This window comes from Pelmatolapia mariae, unplaced genomic scaffold, assembly GCF_036321145.2.
Source record: "Pelmatolapia mariae isolate MD_Pm_ZW unplaced genomic scaffold, Pm_UMD_F_2 NODE_ptg000289l+_length_63384_cov_1, whole genome shotgun sequence".
Classification (NCBI taxonomy): Eukaryota; Metazoa; Chordata; class Actinopteri; order Cichliformes; family Cichlidae; genus Pelmatolapia; species Pelmatolapia mariae.
In genome coordinates, this window is record NW_027051979.1 from 30450 (window position 1) to 58067 (window position 27618).

Genomic DNA, 27618 nt, shown 5'->3' on the forward strand with positions numbered 1-27618 from the left:
ATGACAGCAGTGTGTGTTTGGCTCTCCGTGGTCCTCTGGATTAGCAGGGCAGCAGCGGGACAGAGAACTAACGACTCTTCACTTTCGGGAGAGGAGATACTTTCTTTCGCGGAGCGTTTCATGAATGTTTCGGGACAGAGAGGGAACGCGAGTTCCGGATTGTTTCTCCTGGACTTTGATGAGGGTCTGCTGGAGGGCTGGCGCTCTCTGGCCAGCAGCGGCGGGGAGTCTCAGGACGCTGGCATCAAGGCGCTGCTAGTGGCAGCCTATTCCCTCATAATCGTGATCTCCCTGTTCGGGAACACCCTGGTGTGTCACGTGGTGGTCAAAAACAAGCGCACCTTGTCCGCCACCAGTTTATTTATCCTAAACCTGGCGGTGGCTGATATCTTCATCACAGTCCTCAATACACCCTTTACTCTGGTAAGACCACTGTGTGTGTGTGTGTGTGTGTATGTGTGTGTGTGTGTGTGTGTGTGTGTAGGTGTGTGTGTGTGATGGCTATGGCAGCACTTATCTTTACACATAAATGTTTTTAATAACAACATTTGTAATGCACTGCAATAATTAAACTAAGTCAAATTAGGGGAACCTGCTCAACACTCCGAGCACTGCTCCAAGTACTGTATTAAACTGCTACCAAAAGATGGCGCTAGTGGTGTCATCGTGATGCCTCTCTTTGGCTGGCTGTGTTGTATTATTATCTCATGTGTGAGTGGGGTAGTTACTTTAAAGCAAAAATCATCACACCCTGTTTCCATTACCAACGTAATATTAAAAAACTGCTTCATAGTTGAATGTGTTTTTAGCTGGGAGCTAAACCGTCCCGTCAGGTAGAAAACTGTTTAGAAAAATGAGCATTTAATAGGTTGAAAAATGTGTCACTCCATTTCCTGCTTTGAATCATCCTCGAGCCTGCAAACTCACAGCTGACATTGAGTTTGGGACTTACTCTGAATGCATGAAATGTATTTATTAAAAATGCTATACGCTTTAATCAAACGTGGGCAGCTCACCACCTCCAGCCTCCGACCTCGTGTGGGAGTCCACGAAACAGAGTGCATTTCTGAATATATGCTAATTGAGTCTCTCCATGCAAAGGGTTTTTTTTTCTAACAACCTAACCTACTTAGCATTTTTTCAGTTTGGACTTGTGTTTTTGACAGTTGTATAGTGAAACCCGAACACATGGAGTATTTTTCCCTTCCCACTCCTCATATTGTTCAGCAGTAAAGTGCCACACATATTTGTCACACTTACAAATTTAGATAATCAAACAATAATATTAATATTATATACAGATAACCAGAGTAAACACAAAATGTGTGAAAAGTAATTGCCCCCTAAACCTAATAACTGGTTGTGCCGCTCTTGGCAGCAAGAACTGCAGTCAAGCATCTGCAAAAACTGGCAATGAGTCTTTCACTCATCGCTGTGGAGGAATTTTGGCCCACTCTTCTTTGCAGAATTGTTTTAATTCGGTCACACTGGAGGATTTTCAAGCATGAACAGCCTGTTAAAGGTCATACCAAAGTATCTCAGTTGGATTTAACTCCAGACTTTGACCAGCCCACTCCAAGTGTGTGCCATAGTGTTTTGAATCATTGTCTTGCTGCATTACTCAAGTGCACTTAAGCTTCAGGGCACAAACTGATAGCTGGACATTCTCCTTCAGGATTTTGAGCCTTTGTGTTAGTTTTGGTCAACAGTGTTTTTTTTTTTCTTTGGAACTCTCCCATGGATGACCTCTCACCAAAACTGAGACAGGTGAGACTGGCAGTTCTTTAGATGTTTTTCTGGGTTCTTTTGTGACCTCCTGGATGAGTCTTTGAAGTGTTCCTGGAGTAATTTTGGTGCACCGGCCACTCCTGGGAAGGTTCAGCACTGTTCCAGGTTTTCTCCATTTGTGGATAATGGTTCTCTGAAGTGACAAACCCCTAGAAATGGCTTTGTAACCCATTTCAGACTGATAGATATCAATGACTTTTTCACACAGGGCTGGTCAGGTTTGGAAAAGCCCTTTTCCTTAATAAATGAAATCACTGTTTAATAACAGTGTTTTGTATTTACTCGGATTATCTTTTTCTAATGTTAAAATTTACTTGATAATCTGAGGTCAGATTATCAAAGAGATCAGGAATGGGACAAATAATCTTTCAAGGCACTGTAGCTGCAAATGACAGAGAAAGAGAAAGCTTGGTGTTTGTGCATTAGTGGGGCTGGAGCCAGCAGCTCCAGTTTGAGGACTGGCAAGTGTTATTACGGAGATAAAAAAAAAAAAGCTTCACCTTGAAAGATCCCTCTGTGGCATACCAAGCAACTCAATATCACTCTCCATTCTTATCTACCCCAAGGATCACTAAACAACTCCTGTCTCACACACCCTCACCCCACCTCCCCTCTCTCTCTTTCCGACAGATTTTCTTTCAGCACTTTTTGAAGTAGTGCACTTAGGCTTAGAGCTGGGGTTAATTTAGAGAACATTTGATCATATGTGCCGAAAAATCTAACACGATGTCTGTATCCTGCATGACCTGCACAGCATGTGTCACCGTAACTGTGATTATAAAGACTAGAAGAAGCAGGAGCACACCTCAAGTGGAGATGTCTGACAGTGCAGGTTATAAACTGTAATCTTGTGTTACAGCTGTGTCTAAAATTGCTCCCATCTTTGCTGACATTTCCCCACCTGAATCAGAACAGTGTAAAAAGTTGCTATGCTATGAAAGCCTCCAATGGAAAAAAATCTATAACAAAGCAAAATGTTCCCCACATGGCATACACTATTTTTAGGGGTCTACACTGAACTGCAAGCAAATTACTAATAATTCTGATTCGTCTCATTGGTGCACTAGTATTGCAGAGCTGTTACTTAGAGTTAAGGCTTATTGTTGCTGTGGGAACTAGTGTATGAACATGGTTAGCTCATGTCTGTTTAGTGGCTGCTAATCATTATAATCATATAACATGGCTGCTCTTAGAGTACTTCTCATTTTTGCAGTTTTAAAAGTTGACCTTCCTCCCAGTGTGTCTACCTGATGAGAGTGGGTAACCGTTGACATTTCTCATTTTGGCCTGCCCTGTGTTTGTGCACTCCTTTAGGTCCGCTTTGTGAACAGCACCTGGGTGTTTGGAAGAACTATGTGCCACATCAGTCGCTTTGTACAGTACTGCTCACTGCACGTCTCCACCCTCACGCTCACCGCCATCGCACTGGACCGACGACAGGTTTGTCTATAAGGGAGTTGGGGGGATGAATCTGTGCAATTTTTCAAATTTTAAGGATAGCTTAGGAGCTTCAGAGAGTCTGTGTGAGTTCTATGATGCACAAAAGCAATGGTAAAACAGCAGCAGTTGGTGAAAAGTATTTGAGTATAAAGCATAGTAAAGACAGAAAATGATATGCTGGGAAGTCACCATTTTCATATTGTCAGCGCACGAGATAATTATTCAATTCAATTCAATTTTATTTATATAGCGCCAAATCACAACAACAGTCACCTCAAGGTGCTTTATATTGTACAGTAGATCGTACAATAATAGATACAGAGAAAAACCCAACAATCATATGACCTCCTATGAGCAAGCACTTTGGCAACAGTGGGAAGGAAAAACTCCTTTTAACTGGAAGAAACCTCCAGCAGAACCAGGCTCAGGGAGGGGCGGCCATCTGCTGCGACCGGTTGGGGTGGGAGAAGGAAGACAGGATGAAAGACATGCTGTGGAAGAGAGACAGAGATTAATAACAGATATGATTCAATGCAGAGAGGTCTATTAACACATAGTGAATGAGAAAGGTGACTGGAAAGGAAAAACTCAATGCATCATGGGAATCCCCTGGCAGCCTATGTCTATTGCAGCATAACTAAGGGAGGATTCAGGGTCACCTGATCGAGCCCTAACTATATGCTTTAGCAAAAAGGAAAGTTTTAAGCCTAATCTTAAAAGTAGAGGTAGTACTCCACTTTTATTATGACTGGTACTTTCGGGTGCTCCCTTATTTCCCAAGTGGTAACCACAGTCGATGGATTCGCATATTTGATTTGGAACAAGACTTTCTGCTGGATGTCCTTCTTCACGAAACCTTCAAATTTTTCTGGAATCAACACTCAAGAGTACACCAGTTTGTGACCCCATGAGGCTCAGTTTGTGTCTCAGTCTATATTTTTATTTTATTTTTAATTTTACTTGCTATAATAAATCAAAGAAGCAGACAAGAAAGTTTATCTATAAAGGGCCATTAGTGTGTGTGTGTGTGCGTGCGTGCATGTGTGTGTGTGAAATACATTGAAAGGTATTTCTATTTGTTTGAAACTGTAATGTTTATTGAACTTTCTAAATAAAAAAGTAATTTTACATATATGATTTTTATTTTGTATTGTCCTTGCTATGTTTGGAATTGTGGTGCAATTTATTTAGGTTTTTCTGGAAAAAAATCACACTGATGATGTAGAGGTCTTGAAAGCTCACAAAAAGAAATGTATCAAATTTTATATACTTGGCAGGGTTAATTTTATACAAAGTGCTATTGCTATTTTTCTTGTCATTTGATTACTGGAAATCTCGTGCTTTGGCTTGAACAAGTGTAAATGCATGGTGGAAATGTGAAGCATAGTCACAGCAACAGCAGATGTAAGATCTGTTTTCCATTCTGCATCTCAAAGCTCTGGAAGGTCCTCACCTTTCTTCTCACAAAACCTAAATTTCTGCTTTTAGATTCAACACTGTTTTGGCTGTCATCTGGTAGATGTGTGGTAGCCTATGTCACCATGTACTGCCTCATGCTCTTCCAAAAGTGCAATAAAGTGTCTTCGATTCAGTGCTTTTTCCTCAGTGAACAATATGGTTAACCTTTAGCACTGACTTAGACAACACGTGTTGGTTGCAAATATGCAAAAAGATACAAAAAGCCGCCCTGGGTTCATTTTATACGCTTCCAACATTTTTCCCTGTCAGATTTTAGTGCCTTTCATTCAGTGCATTGCTGCCAGCTCTTCCATAATCCCAAACTCTTCTGTTATCCCAAGTACAAAGACGAGTAACTGGACTGTGTCACAGCCCAGTATAAAAAGAGTAAAATTGCTCATTTTATTTTTCAACAGTCACTCCACATTTCCCATAAAATCCTCAATCAAACTTGTTACGGTTCACCCGGAGAGGGGCATATTATCAAATGCTTCTTTTGTCTCAGAGTGGCTTACGGTGGGTTTGTAGGAAATCACAAAGCTGGTCTCCACTCCATTCCTGGATTTGTAAAGCTTGGTGAAAAGTCCTTGCTGCACTTGCAGCATTGCTAGCAAATGGTCAGATGTGCGTTTTCGCTCTGCATCAGTCAAATTCAAATTGTAATGCTTAAACACAGCACTCTGCTCTTTACAAAGTAGGCACTCACTCTTCCTGACTTAAGTGGTTAAATAGTTAAAATCCATATCTTGTTAAAAACTCTTGACCAGCACACTCACATCTCTCATAAATGTCAGTTCTAACACATTTATAGTGAAGCTGAATTAATTTGCACGCATGTACGTACATAAACTGAAAACAAATTTGTTTTATGATTTCCCACAAAAATTGCAAAAATAGTAATTCTCCTCTCCGTGAATCGCTACCTTATTGTGGTGGAGGGGTTTGTGTGTCCCAGGGATCCCAGGGGCTATGTTGTCTGGGGGCTTTTGCCCCTGGTAGGGTCTCCCATGGCAAATTGGTCCTGGGTGAGGGACCAGACAAAAAGCGATTCAGAAGACCCTTATGAGAAAAACATCGAGGGAACAGTTTACCCTGCCCGGGATAGGGTTACCGGGGCCCCGCCCTGGAGCCAGGCCCGGGGAGGATGCCCGGGGGCGAGCGTCTGGTGGCCGGGCCTTAGTCCATGGGGCCCGGCCGGGCACAGCCGAAAAGGGGACATTGGCCCATCCTCCCGCAGGCCCACCACCCGCAGGAGGCGCCGTATGGGTCGGTTGCATTGTGTGCTGGGCGGCGGCCAGGAGCAGAGGTCCTGGCGGACCGATTCTCGGCTACCAAGACTCACAGATGGGACATGGAATGTCACCTCTCTGGTGGGAAAGGAGCCTGAGTTAGTGCATGAGGTTGAGAGGTACCGGCTAGATATAGTCGGGCTCACCTCTACGCATGGCTTGGGCTCTGGAACCAGTCTCCCTGGAGAGGGGCTGGACTCTGTCTCAGTCTGGAGTTGCCCCTGGTGAGAGGCGGCGGGCTGGGGTGGGTATTCTAATATCCCGTCGGCTTGCTGCCGGTACATTGGGGTTCTTCCCGGTGGATGAGAGGGTTTGTTCCCTGCGCCTTAGGGTCGGGGAACGGGTCCTGACTGTCATCTGCGCTTATGCGCCGAGTGGCAGTTCAGAGTACCCAGCCTTCTTAGAGTCCCTGGGTGGGGTGCTGGAAGGTGCTCCACCTGGAGACTCTGTTATCCTACTGGGAGACTTCAATGCTCACGTGGGCAACGGCAGCGCGACCTGGAGGGGCGTGATTGATCTGAACCCGAGCGGTGTTTTGTTATTGGACTTCTGTGCAAATCACAGTTTGGCCATAACGAACACCTTGTTTGAACATAAGAGTGTTCATAAGTGCACGTGGCACCAGGACGCTCTAGGCCGCAGGTCGATGATCGATTTTGTAATCGTATCACCAGACCTGCGACCATATGTTCTGGGACACTCGGGTAAAGAGAGGGGCTGAGCTGTCAACTGATCACCACCTGGTGGTAAGTTGGATCAGGTGGCGGGGGAGGACGTTGGACAGACCCAGTGCACCTAAACACGTAGTAAGGGTGTGGTGGGAACACCTAGCAGAGGCCCCAGTCCGCGAGATCTTCAACGCACACCTCCGGCAGAGCTTCAACAGCATTCCGAGGGAGACTGGGGACATTGAGTCCCAATGGACCATGTTCAGCATCTCCATCGCCGAAGCTGCTGCATTGAGCTGCGGCCGCAAGGTGGTTGGTGCCTGTTGTGGTGGTAATCCCCGAACCAAATGGTGGACACCAGAGGTGAAGGGAGCCACCAGGCTGAAGGAGTCCTATCGGGCTTGGTTAGCCTGTGGGACTTCGGAGGCAGCTGACAGGTACCGACAGGCCTAGCGGAATGTGGCTCGGGCAGTGGCTGAAGCAAAAACTCGGGTGTGGGAGGAGTTCGGAGAGGCCATGGAAAAAGACTTTCGGGACTGCCTTGAAGAGATTCTGGCAAACCGTCAGGCGTCTCAGGGAGGGGAAAAGCAGTGCTCTACCTGCACTGTGTATAGTGCTGGTGTAGCGCTGCTGACTTCGACTGAGAAAATTGTCGGGCAGTGGAAGGAATACTTTGAGGACCTCCTTAATCCCACTGACACGTTGGACACGCTGGAGAGATTATATCTCTCGGCTGGCCTGGGAACGCCTTGGTGTTCCCCCGGATAAGCTGGAGGGAGGTGGCTGGGGAGAGGGAGGTCTGGGCTTCTCTGCTTAGGCTGCTGCCCCCGCGACCCGGCCCCGGATAAAGCGGAAGAAGATGGATGGATGGATGGATAGTAATTCTCTGATGGGAAGTTTATCAAAGAGTCTAAAGTGTATATTTATTTACATTTGAATTTTAATTTCCCATTGACCTCCACTCAATGGGACAACCGAATGGGCCAGATGTGATCCAAAGGCTTTACAATGCCCAGGTGAGTCTAATGTGTTTACTACCAGGTCAAATTTCAATCAACAGCATTCTGTGCTCTCATCGGTGAATGTTTCAATCACTTGCCTGGAAGATGGAAAAGTCTATCTTGTGACCTGCCCACTTCGTGTCACTAGTAGTTCTTTTGCCCTTTGTGACTTGAAGTTTTTCAACTTTCTATGGTCTGGGAAGGTTCACAGCATTGTTACATGTGGTGTTGTCAGTGTAATCATGCATTTCAGAGTTGATTTGAATTACAGATATGCACATTTTTTTTCTTTGTTGTTCCAAGTCAGAAGTTTTTGATTGAGTTGGTATTTGACCCAACACAAGATTTTATCCAAACTTTTAATATCCCAAATGCTACTATGCATTCAAAGGGATAAATAAAGTAAAACATCCACGGCAAAATGACACATCCTCAGGCAGTGCAGCAGCATTAATGAGAATGTCAGCTCCTCAGCAACTGACTGTGGCAGACAGGCAAGGGGGAGTGGAGTGGAGATGCCATGAGCAGAAAAATCTATTTTTTTTTTTTTTTTGGTTTGATGCAGGTTGTTAAATCTCTGATATTCAGAACACAATTAAAAGATGCATTTCAGAAGTAACATGAAAGAAAAGAGAGGTGTTGCTGTGCAAGAGCATACATTGTTGATAGCAGCATTGGTGTTAAGAGGGGGTTTGTTTTGTTTGAATTTCAATAAGGCAGTGAATTTAGTGAATTCATTTAAAGAAAGCAAAACATACCTCTTGTTTTAGAGGAATGTCTCAATGAAGACAAAGAAAACATCTAAATTGCCTGGTCAATTTTGCTCAGGGGGCACCTATATACATCTAGACTGTTAGATTAGTCATAAATAACACAGTAACGCAGTAGACATGCAGAGAGGAGCTTTTTAAAAATGTCAGGCTGCAGGGGAGTTCATATCTTTTCTTCTGAAGACTCATGATTTTCAGCAATGCAGTTTCTCAAAGGTCCGGTTAATTTGGCCACCTCTTGGTGCTTACTTGGGAAATCAGTCAAATAAATGATGTCATCTGACCTGCATTAGATAAACTGCTTTACACGGTGGGATGATTCAACAGTGACATGGACTGTTGAAAGTTTAAATTGCATGAGGACGGAAAGAAGTGTTTCTTAATGCAGTTTTTATTAGGATTTAAATTGGCACCCTTGACCAAGAACGATCTGCTGCAACATTCGGAGCCATCAGTGGGAGAAGAGGAGGAAAAGGGATGAGGAGTGCGAAGTCTTTAAAATTAAACTAATATGGCATTCATATAGCATAATATAGCATAAAATTTGAAAAAAGTAAAGACGTGGAAGAAACACCTTTTAACCATCTCATGAGCGTTGAGGTTGCATAGTTTGTCCAGCAGAGAGCACTCTGCAACCTGATGGCAACAGGTGTTTGGAACCAGCAACCACCTGATCCGAGAGGGCAGAGCATGAATAAGCCATTCACAACTTGTTGTGGCATTACAACTAGATTATTTTTAAACTGCACCGTCATATCATTTTATTATGGATTCATAAATAACTGCACATGTCAAATGTTAGGGAAAGCTGTTTATTATTTGTGTGTCCTAAAGAAAAAAAATCTACTGATATTCATACCTGATGTTCTGCGGTTCCTAAACGCTGATAACGGCACTTTTTGTTTGTGGAAACAAACATTGTTATTGTGGAATATCTAGGAGAGAAGAATATTCACAAAGTGACTAGCTGTTGTGGAGCGGTTAGCACAGCAAGGTCCTTGGTTTGAATCCAGTCTGAAACCTTTCAGTGTGGAGTTTACATGTTCTCCCATTGCTCTGTGGGTTGGTACTTTAGCTTCCTGCCACAGTTCAGAGACAGGCATGGGTTTGGCTGACTATAGGGGTGAATGGCTGTCTGTCTTTCCTGCAAAAGACTGGTGACTCGTCCAGTATGTACGTGCCTCTTGCCCAATGACTACTGGAATAGACTAAATATGGTCATACCACACTGACTTTGTGTATTCTCAGCTCCACTGCTCTGTCAGTGCCTCAAAGTTAGTGCAATAACCACAATTTTACATATGTCAGGCTTGTGACAGCAGGAAACAACTGGGCTTAACTTTTCGAATTTTTCTGTCAGAAACGCAAACTTGTGACACACAGCAAACACAGTTCCTGCCATGTCCTCCTCTGTCGTGTTTAGCTATCACTCTTATTGGCGGTGCAAATACAAACAGGAAAAAAAGAAGTATGTAGCACCCCAGGCAAAGCTTATTAAGTGATAACTGCAGAAAAAAGACTAAATCCAAGTGCTTTGTGCCAGAGGAACCAAGAGACAGCACAGGATATAGTCGGATTTGGTTTGCTTATTATTACAGCTTTTCTCCTTCATTTTGTCAAACCCATATCTGAACAGAGGACAGGACATCAACCTCATCCAACAAAATGGTCTGCAGTTCCCAAGCCAGGATTTTAGCCTGGAGCTCACCAAAGATTTTACTGCCCAGTTATTTTTTGTGGTGTGGTTTCATTAGTAGCATACAGACACTGATTTAAAAATGTAATATTTTTTTGTCTTACAAAATATGAAAATATTAATTATAACTTAGATTTTAAGTAAAACTTAGAAAAACTCTGTGAGCATACAGATATGAACAGAAAGTTGGTGTCTGCTGAGAGACTGAAGTAAAAAGGTTTTCTTAGCTTAATCACTTGCGATGTTCCTCCGCTACTCCTTTCACCGTCATGAAATACTCAAAGAAGCTATAAGCTTCTTGTGGAAAAAAAGGACCCGGACCAACCCAGATGTTTGTGCAGCTTTTTTTGCACAAACCAACCCCGGCTCCAGCCTGGCTGCTACTGAAATAGGAAAGGCATGATTGGATGATGCTCACCAGCTACAAAGATCAGCCTCCCTGACACCATACCCTGAACCCACTGCCCCACTCCTCCCCTGCAGCCGAGCCGCCAACCACACCCCCACTTCCTGACTTAGGCTGCGGACCCATCCGGCCTAGTCTACTCTCACCCTCCACCAGCGAGAGAGGAAATCAGCCACGATCATCTCTGCCCCTGGCCTATGGACCACTTTTAACTTAAAAGGCTGGTGAGCCAGGTGCCACTGTGTGATCCAGGCATTGGCATCCTTTATGTAATGGAGCCATTGCAGTGGGGACTGATCCAAACAGAGCTGAAAGGGCAGCACCGGAGGTAATGACGGCTGGCCTTCTCCACAGTGCTGTACCTGGCCTTCCAGTCTGACAGTCTTCCAGCTGATGTACTCCACTGGGTGGTCAACCGCGTTTACATGCTGGGACAAAACGGCCCCAAGCCCTCTGTTCAAGGTGTTGCTCAGCAGAATAAAAGGGAGGAAAAAGTTAGGTGTGTGAAGCAGAGGATCCCCATGGACAGGCCTCTTCACCTGCACAAACACCGCCTGGGACTGCTCTGTCCGCTGGACCAGATCTGGGAAGTTGGTCAAGGGGCTGGTTAGCTCCACAAAGCTGGGCACAAACCGTAACCAACCAGCCCTAGGAACTGCATCACCTCCTTTTTGGTCTTGGGACACGGGCAGGATGCAATGGTTGCTGTTTTTTCCATCTGTGGATGCACCTGCTTGCTTCCCAACTGGTACCCCAGATACTATACCACTGCACACTTGTTTGGTTTGGCCGTGAGCCCCGCCTGCCTCAGGAACTCCAGGACGGCGGCCACCGCTTCATATGCTCTGCCCAGGTGTCACTGTGGATGATAACATCATCCAGATAGGCAGCGGCATATGTAGCCTGTAGACACAGCACCCTGTCAATGAGGCGCTGGAAAGTGGCAGGACCTCTGAGCAAGGCAAACGGAAGTGTGTCGAACTAGTACAAACCGTACAGAGTTTCCTTGGACCATCAGATAAGGGAATCTGCCTTGGTTAAATCCAGCGTCGTGAAAAAACGAGCAGTGCCTAACCCGTCTAGGAGCTCGTTGACCCGGGGGCATGGGATAAGCATCAAACTGTGACACTTCGTTCACCTTGCAGTGTCAACACAGAACCGTATAGGCCTATCTTTCTTCACCACAAGAACTACGGGGCTACACCAAGCGCTGTGTGACTCTTCTATTATTCCTAGCTTTAGCATTTCAGCCAATTCCTTTTGCACAATTTGTCTCTTGTGCTCAGGTAACCTGTTGGGCCGTGAACGCACCGTCACACCAGGGTTTGCATTTAAAAATGGTGCTCTATGTGATTTGTATGCCAGGCAAGGGGGAGAACACATCTGCAAACCGCTGTTGTAATGCAGAAACATCCACTCTCTGGGCCAGTGTGAAATGGTCATCAAAATGGAGGGAGGCAGGAATGGTGGAATTTGGCACCTTTAGCCCCAAGTCACACAGATATATCCCCTCAACCTCCTTAAAGCATAGAGAAAGCCTGAAACTGCTTCTCTGGAGAACCTGCTTAACCTGTTGGGCCATGAACATACCGTCCTTAACCAGGCTCACTGAAGAAATAGTTTCAGGCTCACTCCATACTTTAAGGAGGTTGAGGTGATATATATTTGTGTGACTCCTCCCTGTCTCACCGTACGACTTCATAGTCAATGTCCCTCACTAGCCGTGTGACCACGAAGGGTCCTTGCCACTTGGCGAGCAACTTTGAGCTAGAAGAAGGGAGTAATACAAGCACTTTTTCTCCCGGTGTGAGTTTAGCCCCTCTATTGTACAGGTGCTGCTGACATTCCTGGGCCTGGAGCCAAAATTTTCTTGTGATAACCTTCCCAACGTGTGCAGCTTTGCTCTCAGGTCCAGGACTTATATTGAATCTCTTTCTTGAACTTACGAATCATGGATTTTAACGTCTTATTCAGCCGCTCCACCAGCCTGTCAGTCTGAGGGTGGTCCAAATAGATTTAATTCCCAGTAACTGTTGATTTCTTTTACTGTGTGAGACATGAACGATGTGCCATGGTCAGTCAGTATCTCTTTTGGGATGCCGACTTGGGAGATGGCCTGAAACAGTGTCTGCACCACACTCTTTCCAGAACTGGTGCGCAGCGGCACTTCTTCAGGATATCATGTTGCACAATCCACCAGAAATTATACAAACCAACCCCGCATGTCCCTACCCACTGTAAACACACCCTGACACACTGTCCCATTAACCTACTGTACCTGGGCCATTCTGTTCCCAAAATTAAGAGGTGTATCAGGCGTAAACTAACCAGAGCCTTCACTCTATGCATTTTCCCTTTATACCTAATTTCCAGCGGAACCAAGAGATATTTATGGATGTCCCCACGCACGCATCAAACCTCTACCTACTCTGCCTACAGCAATGCCCCTGGATGAACCAGGGTTTGGTGGACCAGGGTTTGCGTACAGCTTGAATCCACCATAGCTTGACATGCACCCCCTTGGCACCTTACCGGTATGCATTATGCGTTTCCTGGACTGGGCGAGGGTTTCAGAGGTCTAGTGACTTGGAACACCTTTCCCAGCTCCATTAACAGGCATTTTCAGCACAAGTGCTCTAGTCCTGGAGCCAGGACTAACTCGCTGGTGGCCACTCCACCAGGTGGTCATCTGCCAGTGTCACCACAGCTTTGAGGCTCGCCGGCTTGTGACAACGGAACCATTCCACTGTCCTGATCGGGAGCCACTCAACAAACTGTTCAAGGACCACTGTGTTGAGCAACCGAGTCTCCCCCAGCGTGGGGCCAGGCTGTAGTTACCTGGCTGTGGGGTCGTGCAGCTGGCTGTGAAGATCAGCCTCAACTGACACCACGCCCTGAACCCGCTGCTCCACTCCTACCATGCAGCCGGGCCACCAACCACACACTGCCACACACTTCTATAAAGAAGCTGATATATCCAACAACCTTGCAGCTTCTATACTGTAATCTTTACAGATGTGTCTGAAATTGCTTCAAACTTTCTTGACATTACCTTGCATGACTCAAAACAAGAAAAAGTACACACCTTGAACAGCTCCCAGAACAAAAAAAAAACAATCGTTATTTTACATATTGCAGCTTTAGCGTTGGATAATCATGATTTAGTACCTTGTAGCTCAAGCTTACTGATGTACCATGGGAGTTTTTATATTCTAGTAACACATGTTTTGAGTTTCAAAGGAAAATTCACACTTGTCTCAAAATTAGAGGCTGTGAGTCTTGTGTTGTACTTAAATAACTTCTCATCCATGTTGGTTTAAATAATTAGTGACCTTTTTAGCTTCATGGTTCGTGGTAGATACTTGAGAGCTTCTTCTCACTGTGTCTACTCAGGAAAACTAACTATGTGCGGGTAACAATTTGATCTGGCCCTCTTGATCTGGGCTCTCTGATTCACAACTGTGTATTTTTTCTGCCTCCCTTCTCTATTTTGATTGAGTATTTTCCAGCACTGGAGGAATAGTTCTTAGATTTTTAAGTCTACCTCTTCGCTGTTTCATAAGAAAATGTATGATAGTACTCAAGCATTTAACATTTCTAACTAAAAAGGTTTACACAGTTGACTCAAAATAGCTGCAAAACTGCAAGGTCGAAATGAACAAACTGAACTGTCATTTCTGGGAATTTTAAGCACAATAAGCGTTGTGAGTTTCTATAGCGCAGACTGAACCTTGAAAAATCTCCAGCAAATGCTGGTATTTTAAACAACAACCAATTAGTCAAACTTACCCAGCCTGTTATAAAAATATTTACTCGCAGCTCAGTCAAATTTAAATCAATAGTGTATAAACTGTGGCTCATGGGTCAAAGCTGGCCCATACAGGACACCGTATAGCTGACTATTAAGTCCTTAACTTGGATTCCAGTGTGTTGGAGGAAGTAACATAACAGATCCTAATTCACTACCAACTCTGTTACTGTTTTATTTCAGAAAATGCCAATTAACAAAAACATGTAAGAAAATGATCATGAACAAATATGAAAACAAAAAAAACCCCAAGAAAAAGCATAACAAAAAACCCTAAGGGTCTCCAAGGCAAAAACAACAACAAGAACAACAACAAATGCCAATTCTTTCTAGAAACAAAAGGAAAGCTGTCAAAAGTGAAATATCAGAGAGACCCTGCTGAAGACTTCATTCATACAAACACAGAAGAATAAGGACCCGGCATTCAAAGGCTTGTCACGAGTCTCTTTCAGGAAATGCATTTCAGGCTATATTGGACAAACCCCAGCCTAAAAACCCCAGTGGTCAAATGACAAGGAACTTGTCACAGTTCTGGGCCATTTTGATCCAGCATTTTGAGTTCTCATGTTTAGGTTTGATTTTGTATTTTTGGTTATTTTCTTGATCTATTGTCAGGCGATGATGATGATGATGATGATTTAGTATGTTCCAGCTTATTCTGGTTTAGGTTTAGCTCTGCCCGTGTAAAGTCCGTGTTTCTTAGTCTGCGTCTTTGTGAATTATTTCCTGTTTTATTTTAAAGGATTATGTCTTATGTCAGTGTGTCTAGCTTCGCTCCCCCTGTCTCGTTAGCCCTAATCTCTCCCAGCTGTGTCTCCCTCCTGTTTTCCATTCCCTGATTACTCCCCTGTGTATATAAGCCCTGTGTTTGCCTTTGCTCTCTGTCGGGTCGTACCCTCAGATTGTGCCTGTGTGTTTCTGTTCTTTGTGTTCATTGTTTCAGTTCATGTTTTGTTTCTTCGCCAGCAATAAAGCTGAGGTTTTCAGTTACAATTCAGTCTCCGAGTCCTGCGTTTGGATCCTCATCTCCGCCTGCCTGCACACAGAGCCCTGACAGAACTGCTGCAGGGGTTACATATTTGCTTTCATTAAGAAGTACAGTGAAGTTCAGCCATGATGCTGACTAGACTAATAAGTAGTCATCTAATTAAATCTGAGGTGAGTAGTTCAAGATTCATGATTAGATGTTACCTATATTTTTATTAAGTGGTAAATAAACAAAAGACATACTGTTTTTTGTCGACTTGTTTGGTTTAACTCCTTAACGCTTAGTGTACCATATTTGATACACACATTTTTTTCGTGTGTTTTTGAGACTTCATCATCAGTGTGATTTTTTTCCCCTCCTGAAAAACCTAAATAAATTGCGTAATACATTTTTAAAGAATTTTTTTAAAAAAAAATCCAGATGTAGCAAATACGATACAAATGAAAAGTCATTCATGGAAATTTCTCAGATGGTTCAAAATATTAAAATTTCCTGAAAATTATTTCATGATTCATGCTTTAAAGGGTTAAGCAATAAAAAAAACTTATTAGTTAAAAACTACAGAGGTAGTTTTGCTAAAAGATCATGGTTTGGATTAAAATACAGTTGTTGCTTCTTTTTTTTAAAAGCTCTGCTGTCTTAGTTGCCATGGTGATGGTCCCTGCTTTTTCTGCTTCCTGCAGAAATGCATTACTTACAAACTTATGCTCAGTCTCACCAAAAAATGTGACAGTTCGTGTCCATGAATGCGAAATGAATGCAAACAAATAAACAATTTGCTGAGTGTGTGTCCTGAGGCACAAACAACAGGTTTCTTATTCTGTTTATTCTTGAAAATTGAAGAATGAAATAAAAATGGCTGCTTTCACTGTCAGATAGGATTTAAAATGTCACTCCCTGTAAAAATGGGCAATGGCTGCAACGTTTGTTACTGGAGCTTTTCAAACACCAGACATCTAGTTTCCTTTATGTAGTGCATTATGGGAGCCTAGTGTCCATCAAAGCCATCTCAAAAAGTTAAACAAAAAGAGTACTTAGCATGCACGCACAGTGAGTGCCCTAAGGACATTTTATTTTTTTATTCATTTTTTTTATTCATTTTCCCGTGTGAACACACCAAACATTCAAAACCTGATTAGAATGAATATTAAATATGGGGGTGGGACACAGCTACAGTGTGCGTCTCTCAGTGTGCTGTCAGTGCTGGTGAATTTTATAACTCAGAGTAATATGTGGTCACATTATGCGCTTTACTTATTTTTTATGCTTTAAATGTTTTTCATTTGTAATTTTGTTAAATAAGGGTCCTAACTCCTGGATTCAGTGATAGATCCTTCATGGACTGATATCCCAAGTTACACCACAACAGGGCACCACCTCCTCCTGAGTACGACAGTTTAGTGTGGTATTAGGTGTCTGTGAAGGTTCTCAGTCATCCAGGTCATCGTAGTCAAAGGAGTTTGCAAAGAAAAGCGTCTGGACTTCTTTGAGTTGCTTGAAGACGTTTCACCTCTCATCCGAGAAGCTTCTTCAGTTCATGAAGAAGCTTCTCACCTTTGACAGTGTGGTATTAGCTTTTGTCTTCAGACTTTGGCAGAAGCCAAAAAAGGAAAGCACACTATATACCTTACTTTTCGGGGCAAAATGTAACCTGTTTGCAGGCCTTACGTTAGGGGCCTGGTACAGATTCTTGGGGACTTGCCCAGGATCTGCTCTCCTTGTTGGTCATGAGCTAATCCACAGTCTACAAGACATGCGACTGATAGAATTGGTGGTGCAATGTAGCGTGAGGAGATGAGCTGTTTGTGGGAAGCAAGCTGGGACTAAAAAAAGAAGAGATGTACCTGAAAGTAAACGGCTACAAAGGAGCGAGGAAGTTGTTGTCATGGCAGACTGCAAGAGGAAGAGCCCGCTTCCCCCGTCATCTAACAGGCTTTTCCAGATTCCTTCCAATATTGTGCCTGTTTCTGTCAGTAATACTGCACAGCTTATCGGTGGAGATGTTGAGGGGTGCTTTGATCATATCCACACTTTCATGTACAGCAAAAACCTGCTAGAGGTATAAGATATTATCAATGAGGTTGTTCAGTCTCAAAATGGTGTGATCCTACTTACTGAGTCAAGTGTAAATGTAGAGCCACTTTTCACACTTGTCACTGCCACTTCAAGGAGAAGGCATTTGACCGTGTCACTCTGGGTATCCTGTTGGGGGTGTGGTTTTGTTGGCTTCATTAAGCAACAAACTCCAGGTCACACTGTGGAGGTTTGCAAGCTGGAGGTGAATCAAATGGGATGAGAGTTAGCATCTCAAATTCTGAGGTCATGGTATCCCAGGTGGACCATTTGGGGTTTTGTTCATGAGTGGAGAGAGATGAGCGCAAGACTGACAAACTGAAATGGCGAAATATAGGACGAAGAGTCAGAGTGGAGCCTCTATTCCTCCACATTGAAAGGAGTCAGTTTAGGTGGTTTCGGCATCTGACAAGGACGCCTCCAAGGTGCCTCCTATTTGAGTTGTTTTAACCATGTTATGCTGCAAGGAAGCCCTGGGGCACACCCAGGATATACTGAAGAGCGTACATCTCTCGGCTGGCTTGGAAATGCCTTGGAGGTAGCCGGTGAGAGGGAAGTCTGAACCTGGATCTAGTTTTTGCCTTGGCATCTGCCAGAGCCACTCTATGCTTGACTTGTCAATAGTAGTAGTGCTAGTAGGCAATAGCAGTTTTGTTTGTACAGCACCAATCCTGTACATATAAATAAGTCGACGAGTTCACAGACTATTTTGCAGGTGTCTCCAATAATTATTTAAAGTTAGTCACTGTAATCTTAATTCTGCTATCTCTGCTATATTTCTGCAGGGTTTCCCACTACACAAATGTGCTTTTAGCAAAGTGCAAATCAGCATTACTGTAATCCTGTCAACCTATGTGGAAAATGTTTAATTATTGGCTCTGAGTAACAAATTAAATGCTTGTTGGTGTTTATATTATTTGAGTTTATATTCCACTTTATTCTGATTTTGGTAATGTGAAAGATTAACTCCAAGATGCACTTTCAGTACATTTGGAACACATGAATGTGAATAAAGAAAGACTTGGCAGAGGTGAGAGATGAAAACACACTATCCTGTTCTTTTCAGGGCAACGTGATTTATTGGTAGGTATCATACTAGAGGCCAGTTACAATTTGATGGCAGAGACATCAAGCATTCTGTGAAACCACAGAAATGTGTTTACCTGTCAATTTTAATGTAGTCTACAGCCAGTAGAAGTGTCATAGCCTTAAATGGTTAAAGCGTTTTTCCTATGCTTTGGGCCAATTCTAAGACAACTAAAAGAAAGCCCCAAAGGACAAGGCTGTGACTGGAGTATGTCTAAGACCAGTGTTAGCCTTGAATTTTTATGTTAACACAGAATAGAGACATGTCTTCGTGCTTTTTATTTATTGCAGCAGTCGACACAAGAATGATTTGGAAAGAAACGCTCTAAAGGACCAGTGTTCACTCACCAATCCAGGACAAAGATAACACACTCGATGCTCACTCTGTCTCTTATTTTTAGGCATGAAGAGACAGCAAGGGCCACTTTTGGACTACTGTCTAAAACATATTCAGCTTCTCTCTATCTCTGTGCTCTGCAGCTTACTGCCTCAAAGAATCCATTAACATACATGTGACGCTGCATTAATGACTTCAAACCAACAGTTTTAACATCTGTGGTCACTGAGTCATTCAAGGATCACACTTGCATACCTGAAAACCTGATCAGCTCCGCTAATGTACCCCTAAAAGTGTGTATACAGGGCCAAAGGACCTGCTTACGATGCAGTGAATCATCACAGTGCTAACACTTGGAGTTATCTGTTTATATACATTTCGTTTATGAACTTTTATCACCTGAAATCCAGTTAAACTTCCATAACAACCACTGGACATGAATATTGACCCTCTACATCATGAAAAGTATAAGCAGCATCTTATTAACTTTAGGACACATTATTAAAAACAGCTCTGATAAATAATGTGACATATGCTGCTGGTGAAATGAGTCTGAAGTATATTTTTTCTCTGATGAATCGTGACTCTACATATCTCAGTGATGAAGCTGAGGGAGTCTAAAAATTACCCTCTGTAATATTCTTCTTAATTAACAAAGCCACAAGCTCCTTGTGGTTCTTGTTTTTGCTTTAAATGCATTTAAATGAATGTAGTATTTCTACATCTCAACAGTGTTTTCTCATTCTAATTGCAATATTTCAATCATTAATTTATATGCCATTCTCTTTGTCACCAACTTTACTCCCAGCTGTGGAGCTAGAAAGATTGGAGCTGTGCAGTCATAAGTTCAGATATGCCTGTTAGTTCAAGGGTTATTCAGACTTTTTAATTTAGTACCCACATGGTAGAGCAGTACTAAAGACTTGAAAGCTATGTGCCCTATACGCCTGCTGTTCAAATGCTGCTTCTATATCTGATGCTCGGCTAATCAGGAGATTGCTGACTTAGATGGAGGGCAGCTGAATGAAGGCCCAGTATGACATAAAGAAAGATTATTTTGACCTGTGAATCATGCAGCGCTACTGCAGTGCAGTGTGAGAATAAACAAATGGAGTTTGATGTAACAGGTTCTCTTTAAACAACGCAAAATGTTTTTGGATTGCCTAAAATAGCCACCATGTGACAATGTCTCAACCAGTTTTATGAGACTGTGACTTGTATTTACTTTCAATTAACAAATGAGTTCAGCGGTATGTGGACAGTTGCATGTAACCCAGCAGTGAGACGTGGCAGGTGTGTGAAGTTCCGGTTTTACAGTGGAGAGGGGGAAATGACTCACTTGGAAATAAGTGACATAGTATTTTTATATTGTGAACTCTGGTAAATTAGTTTTCCACTGACTGACCTGTGCTGCTACTGGTTCTCAGGTTTACTGCATTTTGTGGGTTTAGTCAGTTGCATCACGTTGTATGTTACATAAACTGTCATGGCTGAGTGCTATTAAGTCAGTGCTTAAAAAGACTGGACCTCTTTATGTCCATATAGACATTTCTCCTCTCATCCAAGAGGTTTCTTCAGTTCTAAAACAACTGGCGGAGGGACCCAGGGTGGCCAAACCCAGTTCATCCCAGGGACAAAACATCCAAATGGCTAAATTAAGCAATATATTGTATGTTGTCCAATGCAGTGAGGAATGCTCCTACTTTATAGTAAAGGAGACCGACAAATGCATTGCACAACATGGGAGAGCCAGCTCGACAGGCACATGCATTTAAAGGAGAAAGGATACTCTTTCAAGGATGTCAGTGCTCAAATTTTGGACCACGATGACAGAGAGGAGTTAAGGTGGCAATCTATGACCACTGTGAATGGTCGTAGTTGAGCAGAGTTGGTGACTTCTGACACCTACAGTGCAGTTTTGAGATCTGTTTCCAGGCATTTCAACCCTTACTCACATCTGCCTCGGGTGACCTCGGTAGCTAAAATGATTGTCGAATGAGGCAAATTTCCTAATGAGGCTGTACACTTTGGCCCTAGTGATGGTAAAACCTCGGCTCGTGTGATGGACCACCTCCAGAGAGTGTCATTGTCTGGGAAGGCTCACGGTTTTTATGTTTGTCTTCCTTTTCGTCTCACTTGATTTTTTAGTTTTCTTTCTCCACACAGGTGAAGTGGTGGGAAAATGCTTCCATGGGTTCCCCCTCAGGCGTGGCCCTCTCTCTGATTCCTTGTTCTGAGTCTCCTCATCATCCAGAGTATTTAATGGCCGGAAGTATGGCAGATCTTCGTCAGATCGTTACACCTCCCATGGTGGTAATTAGGCTATCCATGTTTGCTTTCCATCCGAGTTATTTACATTTATTAATTTCATTTCTCCCTCTGCCTTCTGGTTGCCTGTTTGGAGTTAACTCCGTGAACCTGATTTCTTACTTACCTGCATCCCCTCCAAGTTTCACTCAAGCCCCCAGCCACACTCACCTGCATAGCCATGCTCCACGCTGCTCGTCTTGCCTCTCTGGGTGCCTGCTTGCTGTTCCATCAGACCATCCACAATTCACATCTGGAAAATCCGAAGTAAGGCTTATTTATCTTACCTTCACTCTAAAGACAAAAGATTCTTAAGAGAATCAGAACAGCTTAGTGATTTGTCCAATAAATCTTTTAAAACTGTGAGCTAAGACTGTGTTTTGAGTCTGTCCCCTGTGTTAATAAGATGGGGGGATAATCCTCACTGGGCTTCAAATACAAAAGGCTCTCCAACAGTTATCACTCAGGCTCATGGATGAAAGGTGAAATGCCTTGGTGAACCTAAAGAAGTTGCCATCTTTTCAAGCACTAATAAAATTAGTGCAAAGGTAGAATTTGTCCTGGCACTCATTAGCCATGATGAAATAGGCACTTATTCTGGAAGCTGTTTTGACACATTATCTAAATTAACTTTAATTTCAGTGGTAAAAAGAAAAACACATGTACAGACTACCCAGTAAAACCTGATTTAAAAAAATATATTAAATGCAGACTTTGCCCAAAATATAGTTTTAAACTTTTTTTTTTACCTCTTATGTCTCTGCTGCTACTCATGACCTCATCTTTAAGTAACCACAGTCTGTCTGTGTCAACGTTACCACAATGCTGCACAATAGCCAGTAAGACCTGTACTTATTGTCCCATGCACGTTTGCATTCGTTACAAAAGTCTTTACTCACACCCCTTCAGTGGTGCTCGCTAAATGCTGAAGTACAAATACTGCAACTTTATTGACATCTGTATGCATGAGAGTGATGACAAGAAAAAAGGATGCTTGCAGAGTCTGCAGGTGGCACCATGGGATGACTTTACTTTCACTGATGAATCGTCTGGAAGGACTAGCAGGCATCAGCAGATGAAAAGTGAACTGACTGATGGCATTTTTTATTGTATTAAACTGCCTGTAAGATTTTATTAGTCAAAAACTGAAGGTGTTTGAACACTATTTCAGAAGGTCTCAGTCCACATTAATAATACTAAAATGCCTTATTTATCCAAAAATCTAGAAAGTTACTGTGGCAAATAAATGATATTAATACATTGCAGAGTAAAAAGCTAAGAAAGGTAAATTAAACTGAAGATGTAGTTTGGGGGTAAGAAGACCTTTTTGCCTCACAGCAAGGTCTTAGGTTCAAATCCAGTTTGCATGGTACTGTGCACTTGCTGCTTACACAGTTGGAGCTGGAGAAACTGGAGAGTGGGGTTTAGGTTAATTAGCAATTCTAAATTGGCCGTAGGCGTGAATGTGAGTGTGAATGGTTGCATGTCTCTATGTTTAGCCCTGGCAGATTGGTGTACCTCTCATCTCTCCCTATGACAGTGGGGGAAAGGCTTCAACTGAATTGGATAAGAGGAGGGGTGGTGTAATTGGGTAAAAGATCATTTTTTGAAAAAGCGATTAAACAAACCGAAATTTAAATATGACATAATGAAGAGCTTGGGTCTAAAATGAATACAGGCATTATTGTGTGAGATGGTGTAGATTTTCTCTATGTATCCTTGTGGCAGTGGAGCTGAAGCATATATTAGAGAAAGTGTTCAGTTGTACGTCCAGTAAGTGGTGCAGAGGATCCATTAGTTATGCCATAACTCCTGGGTATACAGCACATTTAAGCTCTGCTTAACCACAGTAGTTAAAAAGAGCCTTTAAAATATGCAAAGACAAAAGACAGTTGATTGGTATTTTAAGACGTAACAGTCAGTGAGTTTGGAAAAAGTCAGTTATGAAAATTTCTTTGGGTGTGGTCTGAAAAAACATCAAATAGAAGGGAGTCATATTAGATATACGAATACCAACAATTACCTCTGCTGCAGAGAATGACTTCATCAGAGTTACCAGGCTCAGAAATTGCCAATCGCCACAGAGTAGAGCTCACATAAATACTTCCCAGAGTTTAATTAGCAGGAACATCCAAACGTAAGGTGTTCAGAGGTGATTGTAAAAATCAGGCCTTCATTGTTGAATTGCCACACGGAAACCAGCGCCGGGGGAGAACAGGACAATTATAACTGCTCGGGCCGAGAAACGCGAACAACTTTAGTTTGATGAGCCAAAATGAGAGATTTGCTCCCAGCTGGCATGTCTTTATGAAACACATTGAATCTCCATAATATGGGTCCCAAGATAAAGCATGAAGGATGAGATCTTTATTTTGAGTGGGACTGTATTTGTGTTTGCAGCAGCTTAATGAGCCAAACCATCTCTGTACGCTTTGCAAGGACTTTTTGACAAAGAGGCAGCATGACTGCCTAACTTGACCAAAATAAAACTTTAATTCAAGGAGGAAAAAAAAGTGTATTTCAACAGTTATGTCGTGCTTTTTGTTGTGGAGAAGGCACAGTATCTGGCCAGTATTTTTAATCTTATTGAACTGAAGTGAACAAAAAGCTTTTTTTCTCTTCCCTTTTCACTTGCTCTCCTGACTAATCTGTGTATCAGGGACATTTCGTCTCCTCACTCACATATCTGCTCATCACTAAATACACACCGAGACCTTCCTCTTCTGACATTTTAGTATCTTATGTTCCACACTGTAGTTGGCTTGTAGTATGGCACAAACAAAAACAGCTAGAGGCTGAGAAACAGCAGTTGGTTATACTGCAATACTACGCTGTTTTCGACTAGTTGGAGCCACGCTTGTTAAAAAAAACATGCTCTAATCTTTCTTTCTACTTCCCTGGGCACAGACTGGTGATTGATATTGATCTGAAGTGTATGCATTTGCACTGACTTTGATCTGTGTGTGGTGATTCTCAGGTGATTTTGCATCCTTTGAGGCCTCGCATGTCTCCTGCACAAGGTGGTGTTTGGGTCGCTGTCATCTGGATAATGGCCAGCTGCTTCTCCCTCCCACATGCCATCTACCAAAAACTCCTGACCTTTACATACAGGTAAAATGATTCACAGTCATTATGTAGAGGCACAATTCAGTGAGGTTAGCTATGGAGATGGAGGCTCTCTACTTTATATGCTGATGGATGTGGAACAGGTTTGCTCTGTGTCAGATTTAAAGAAAAAAAAACAAAAAAGAAATATTGGCCTGATTTAAAAAGAACGAACTTAGTCACAAGAGTTACAGAAAGTAGGCGAAAAAAGTGGCCAAAAGTCGACACAACAAAGTCAAAGAAGCAAAATGAAAACTGGAATGCTCAACTTGGTAGCACAAAAGCAGTCTGGCAAATTGGAAGAGCTACACAGGAGTCATATCTACAAAGGAGACTGATTAGCTAATTGAGAACAAGTCACACATTCCCAGAGTTCGGAATTCAAAGTGTGTACAAGCAGAAATTAATCGTATACAAAGATTTTTTTTTTTTAATCTCTTAGTATTTTCCTCTGTGAAAATGTATTTATCTTTGCACTGTCCCTTTTCACCCAGTTTTAGGCTCTTATCAAATTTCTATATGCATTTTACACACAGTGTGGTTGCTCTCTGACCTTTTAACAAAAGAGCATCAAATTCCACTGGGCTTTGAGTTATATACTAGTGAGAATCAGAGCAAACACAGATGGAGACTTGCCCTTAAATACACCAAAGACTTTGTGGTTGTGAGCTTTCTGTGGGGTGTGAAGCAAGATCACAGCTGAGTTCTTAATGAATTCATTAACTGGTGTGACCAGTTTTTCCTCCAAATTAATGTGGATAAAACCAAAGAAATGTTTGCAGATATTTGTCAGAGGTCCCTTCCCCCTGCACTCTTGTCTGATTAAAGGGGAAGAAGTGGCTTAAGTATTACTAATATATGTACTTGTACCCTATATTTCCTGCTCTGATTAATGTTTATCCATAATTTTAGTATAAAATTAAAAAGTCATACACAATATGATGAATAACTAACTCATAATTAATTACTGAGTAACTATTTTTCTTTACTCTTTGGTTTAAAAAAAAAAACATCAGATAACAATGAAAAATGAAGAACTAGAATAACTTTAAAATAACTATGAACTAATAAACTCAGTGGATCAGAGACAAATGTTTTTTTAAAATTCATACTTCTCTATGAAATAACAATAGCCAATGATTATTAATATACAGTACTGGGTAAAGGCTCGAGCTGCACCACCAGTCAGACTTTCTTGTAAATTTAAAGTGCTTTTGAGCAATAGCTCTCCAGGCTTTCTGAAGGTCCTTCAAACTTTTTATTTGGATATTGTCAAGGCAAGGCAAGTTTATTTATATACCACAATTCAACAGCAAGGTGATTCAAAGTGCTTTACAGAGACATTAAAAAACTAAAACAAATAAAAAGCATGATTTAAAATGGAAAAAAAAGGAGTAAGTTTTAAAATTTAAGCTTAAAAGTAAAACAGTGCGGATTTGGTGCTTTATTCAATTGCAGCTGAAAACAGGTGAGTCGTCAACCTGGATTTAAATAAACTGAGTGTTTCAGCTGATCTGAGGCTTTCTGGGAGTTTGTTCCAGATATACGGAGCATAAAAGCTGAATGCAGCTTCTCCGTGTCTGGTTCTGACTCTGGCTGATTTTTCACTCATTTTCAGTCCAGTCCTTGTACCTGACCATTTTCAGAGGAATGTTTTTGTATTTGTTACTTAACACTGTACTATGAATCATTCAAACATATAAAGGCACCTTACTCAACAGATGACCCAGAAGTGTATCTATACATGAGAGACATTAAGAACAAAGAACCAATTTTCAATTGTATTTTTAGGAACTTTATTTTATTTTTATTTTAACTAGCACCCTGTCACAAGAGTGCATCATGTGTTTTATTTTCTTTAATTGAATCGGTTAAAAATGCCAAAAATAATAATATTTGACAGACATAAACTACTATTTTTGAACTAGTAATGTGATTCATGGTGTGTCCTTAAAAAAAATGAGAAAACTGGATAAGAGTAAAAAAAAGTGGCAGGCCTAAAAAAACCCCATCTACAGTAGATGAGTGTCAAGTCCTTAAGAAATAGGAAAATCTCTAACAAAGACCTGCTGTTTTACTGTTCATGACCTGAGAGATGCTTGTAGCCCTTTCAGTTACACTGAAGTTCACTGAAGCCTCACAAGAAAATGGAAGGGTGGCTGTCAAGAAGTCATTCTTACTGAAAGGATAAGGGTGATTTGGTATGCCACATTACACCAGACCTGCATTGAAAATCAAGAAACCCAATCAGAAATTTTGGGTTCAAATCGATGACTTATAGAAAAACACTGTAAGTCATGGATTGGCCTCTCCAGAGCCCAGGCATCCACATTGTTGAAGCAGGCTGGGATCATGGTGACAGAACAGCCAACATCCAAAGAGGTGTTTTAAATGTCCTTCAAGAAACCTGGAGAACTATTCCTGAAGAACTTATTGAAATTAGAAAAACCTTGCCCAGAGAGTTCAGGCTGGGTTAATGAAAGGTGGTCATACAGTCAATCATTGACTTAGAAGCTGGTTAAAATTTTACAACTTCAGGTTTTTTTTTGCCATATATATTCTGTATTCCTATTTATGTTTGCACATGTTGATAAATCATTGTACTTATTTCCCATTTTTCCTGACAAAATATAAAGATTTCTGGAGAGTACTGTAGTATTTTCTGTCTTTCCCCTGACAGTAAGGAGAAAGAGCGAAGCCTGTGTGTCCCAGACTTCCCAGAGCCGTCAGATGTCTATTGGCAGTACATTGACCTGTTGACCTTCATATTGCTTTACCTGCTGCCCCTCCTCATCATCACTGCCTCCTACACCATAGTGGCCCGTCGACTGTGGCGCCACAATGCCATCGGTGACACCACAACAGCTCAGCATGCCACGCAGAGAAGGAAGCGCCGGAGAACACTGGCGATGTTGCTTCTGGTGGTCGGAGTGTTTGCCGTTTGCTGGTTTCCCCTCAACTGCTACGTGGTGCTGCTGTCCAGCCAGGCCATCCATTCTTCTAATGCCCTTTACTTCTGCTTTCACTGGCTAGCTATGAGCTCCACCTGCTACAACCCTTTCATCTACTGCTGTCTGAACCCCACTTTCCGCCAGGAGCTCCAGCTCCTCGTTGACAGGTGCAGGAAGAGACGACGAGCAGTGGTCGGGTTGGACCCGGAGCTTCGCCCTTCAGTACCTCACGCTCCATGTCACAGAACTGCCTGGCCCGACAACCAGGACTCCTCGAGGCCAAGGAACGTTTGGTCACACCCGGGCCAAGCTTCCTCACAGCAGAGTCACCCTTCTTCAAGTCAGTCTCACAACCTGAAAGATGCACATGTGCTTTTCACTGCCCGGCAGGCGCTCACAGGGAGGACCGACATCCTCTCAGTGGAGCCCATTGTGGCTGTGAGCTGA

General features: G+C 42.5%; 1 protein-coding gene across 1 annotated transcript; it reads left to right on the forward strand.

Annotated features, from left to right (window-relative positions):
* Positions 1-27618, forward strand: LOC134622931 (G-protein coupled receptor 83-like). Its single transcript, XM_063468214.1, has 4 exons — positions 1-423; positions 3103-3228; positions 24093-24226; positions 26901-27618. The coding sequence occupies exons 1-4, from the start codon at positions 1-3 to the stop codon at positions 27616-27618; spliced, it is 1401 nt and encodes a 466-aa protein (XP_063324284.1).

Excerpts from the sequence above, each read along its gene's own strand:
- LOC134622931 (XM_063468214.1), top strand. The coding sequence starts at position 1 with ATGACAGCAGTGTGTGTTTGGCTCTCCGTGGTCCTCTGGATTAGCAGG. Across the intron at positions 3,229-24,092 it reads TCGCACTGGACCGACGACAG|GTGATTTTGCATCCTTTGAG; the intron begins GTTTGTCTATAA and ends GGTGATTCTCAG. Across the intron at positions 24,227-26,900 it reads CTCCTGACCTTTACATACAG|TAAGGAGAAAGAGCGAAGCC; the intron begins GTAAAATGATTC and ends TTCCCCTGACAG.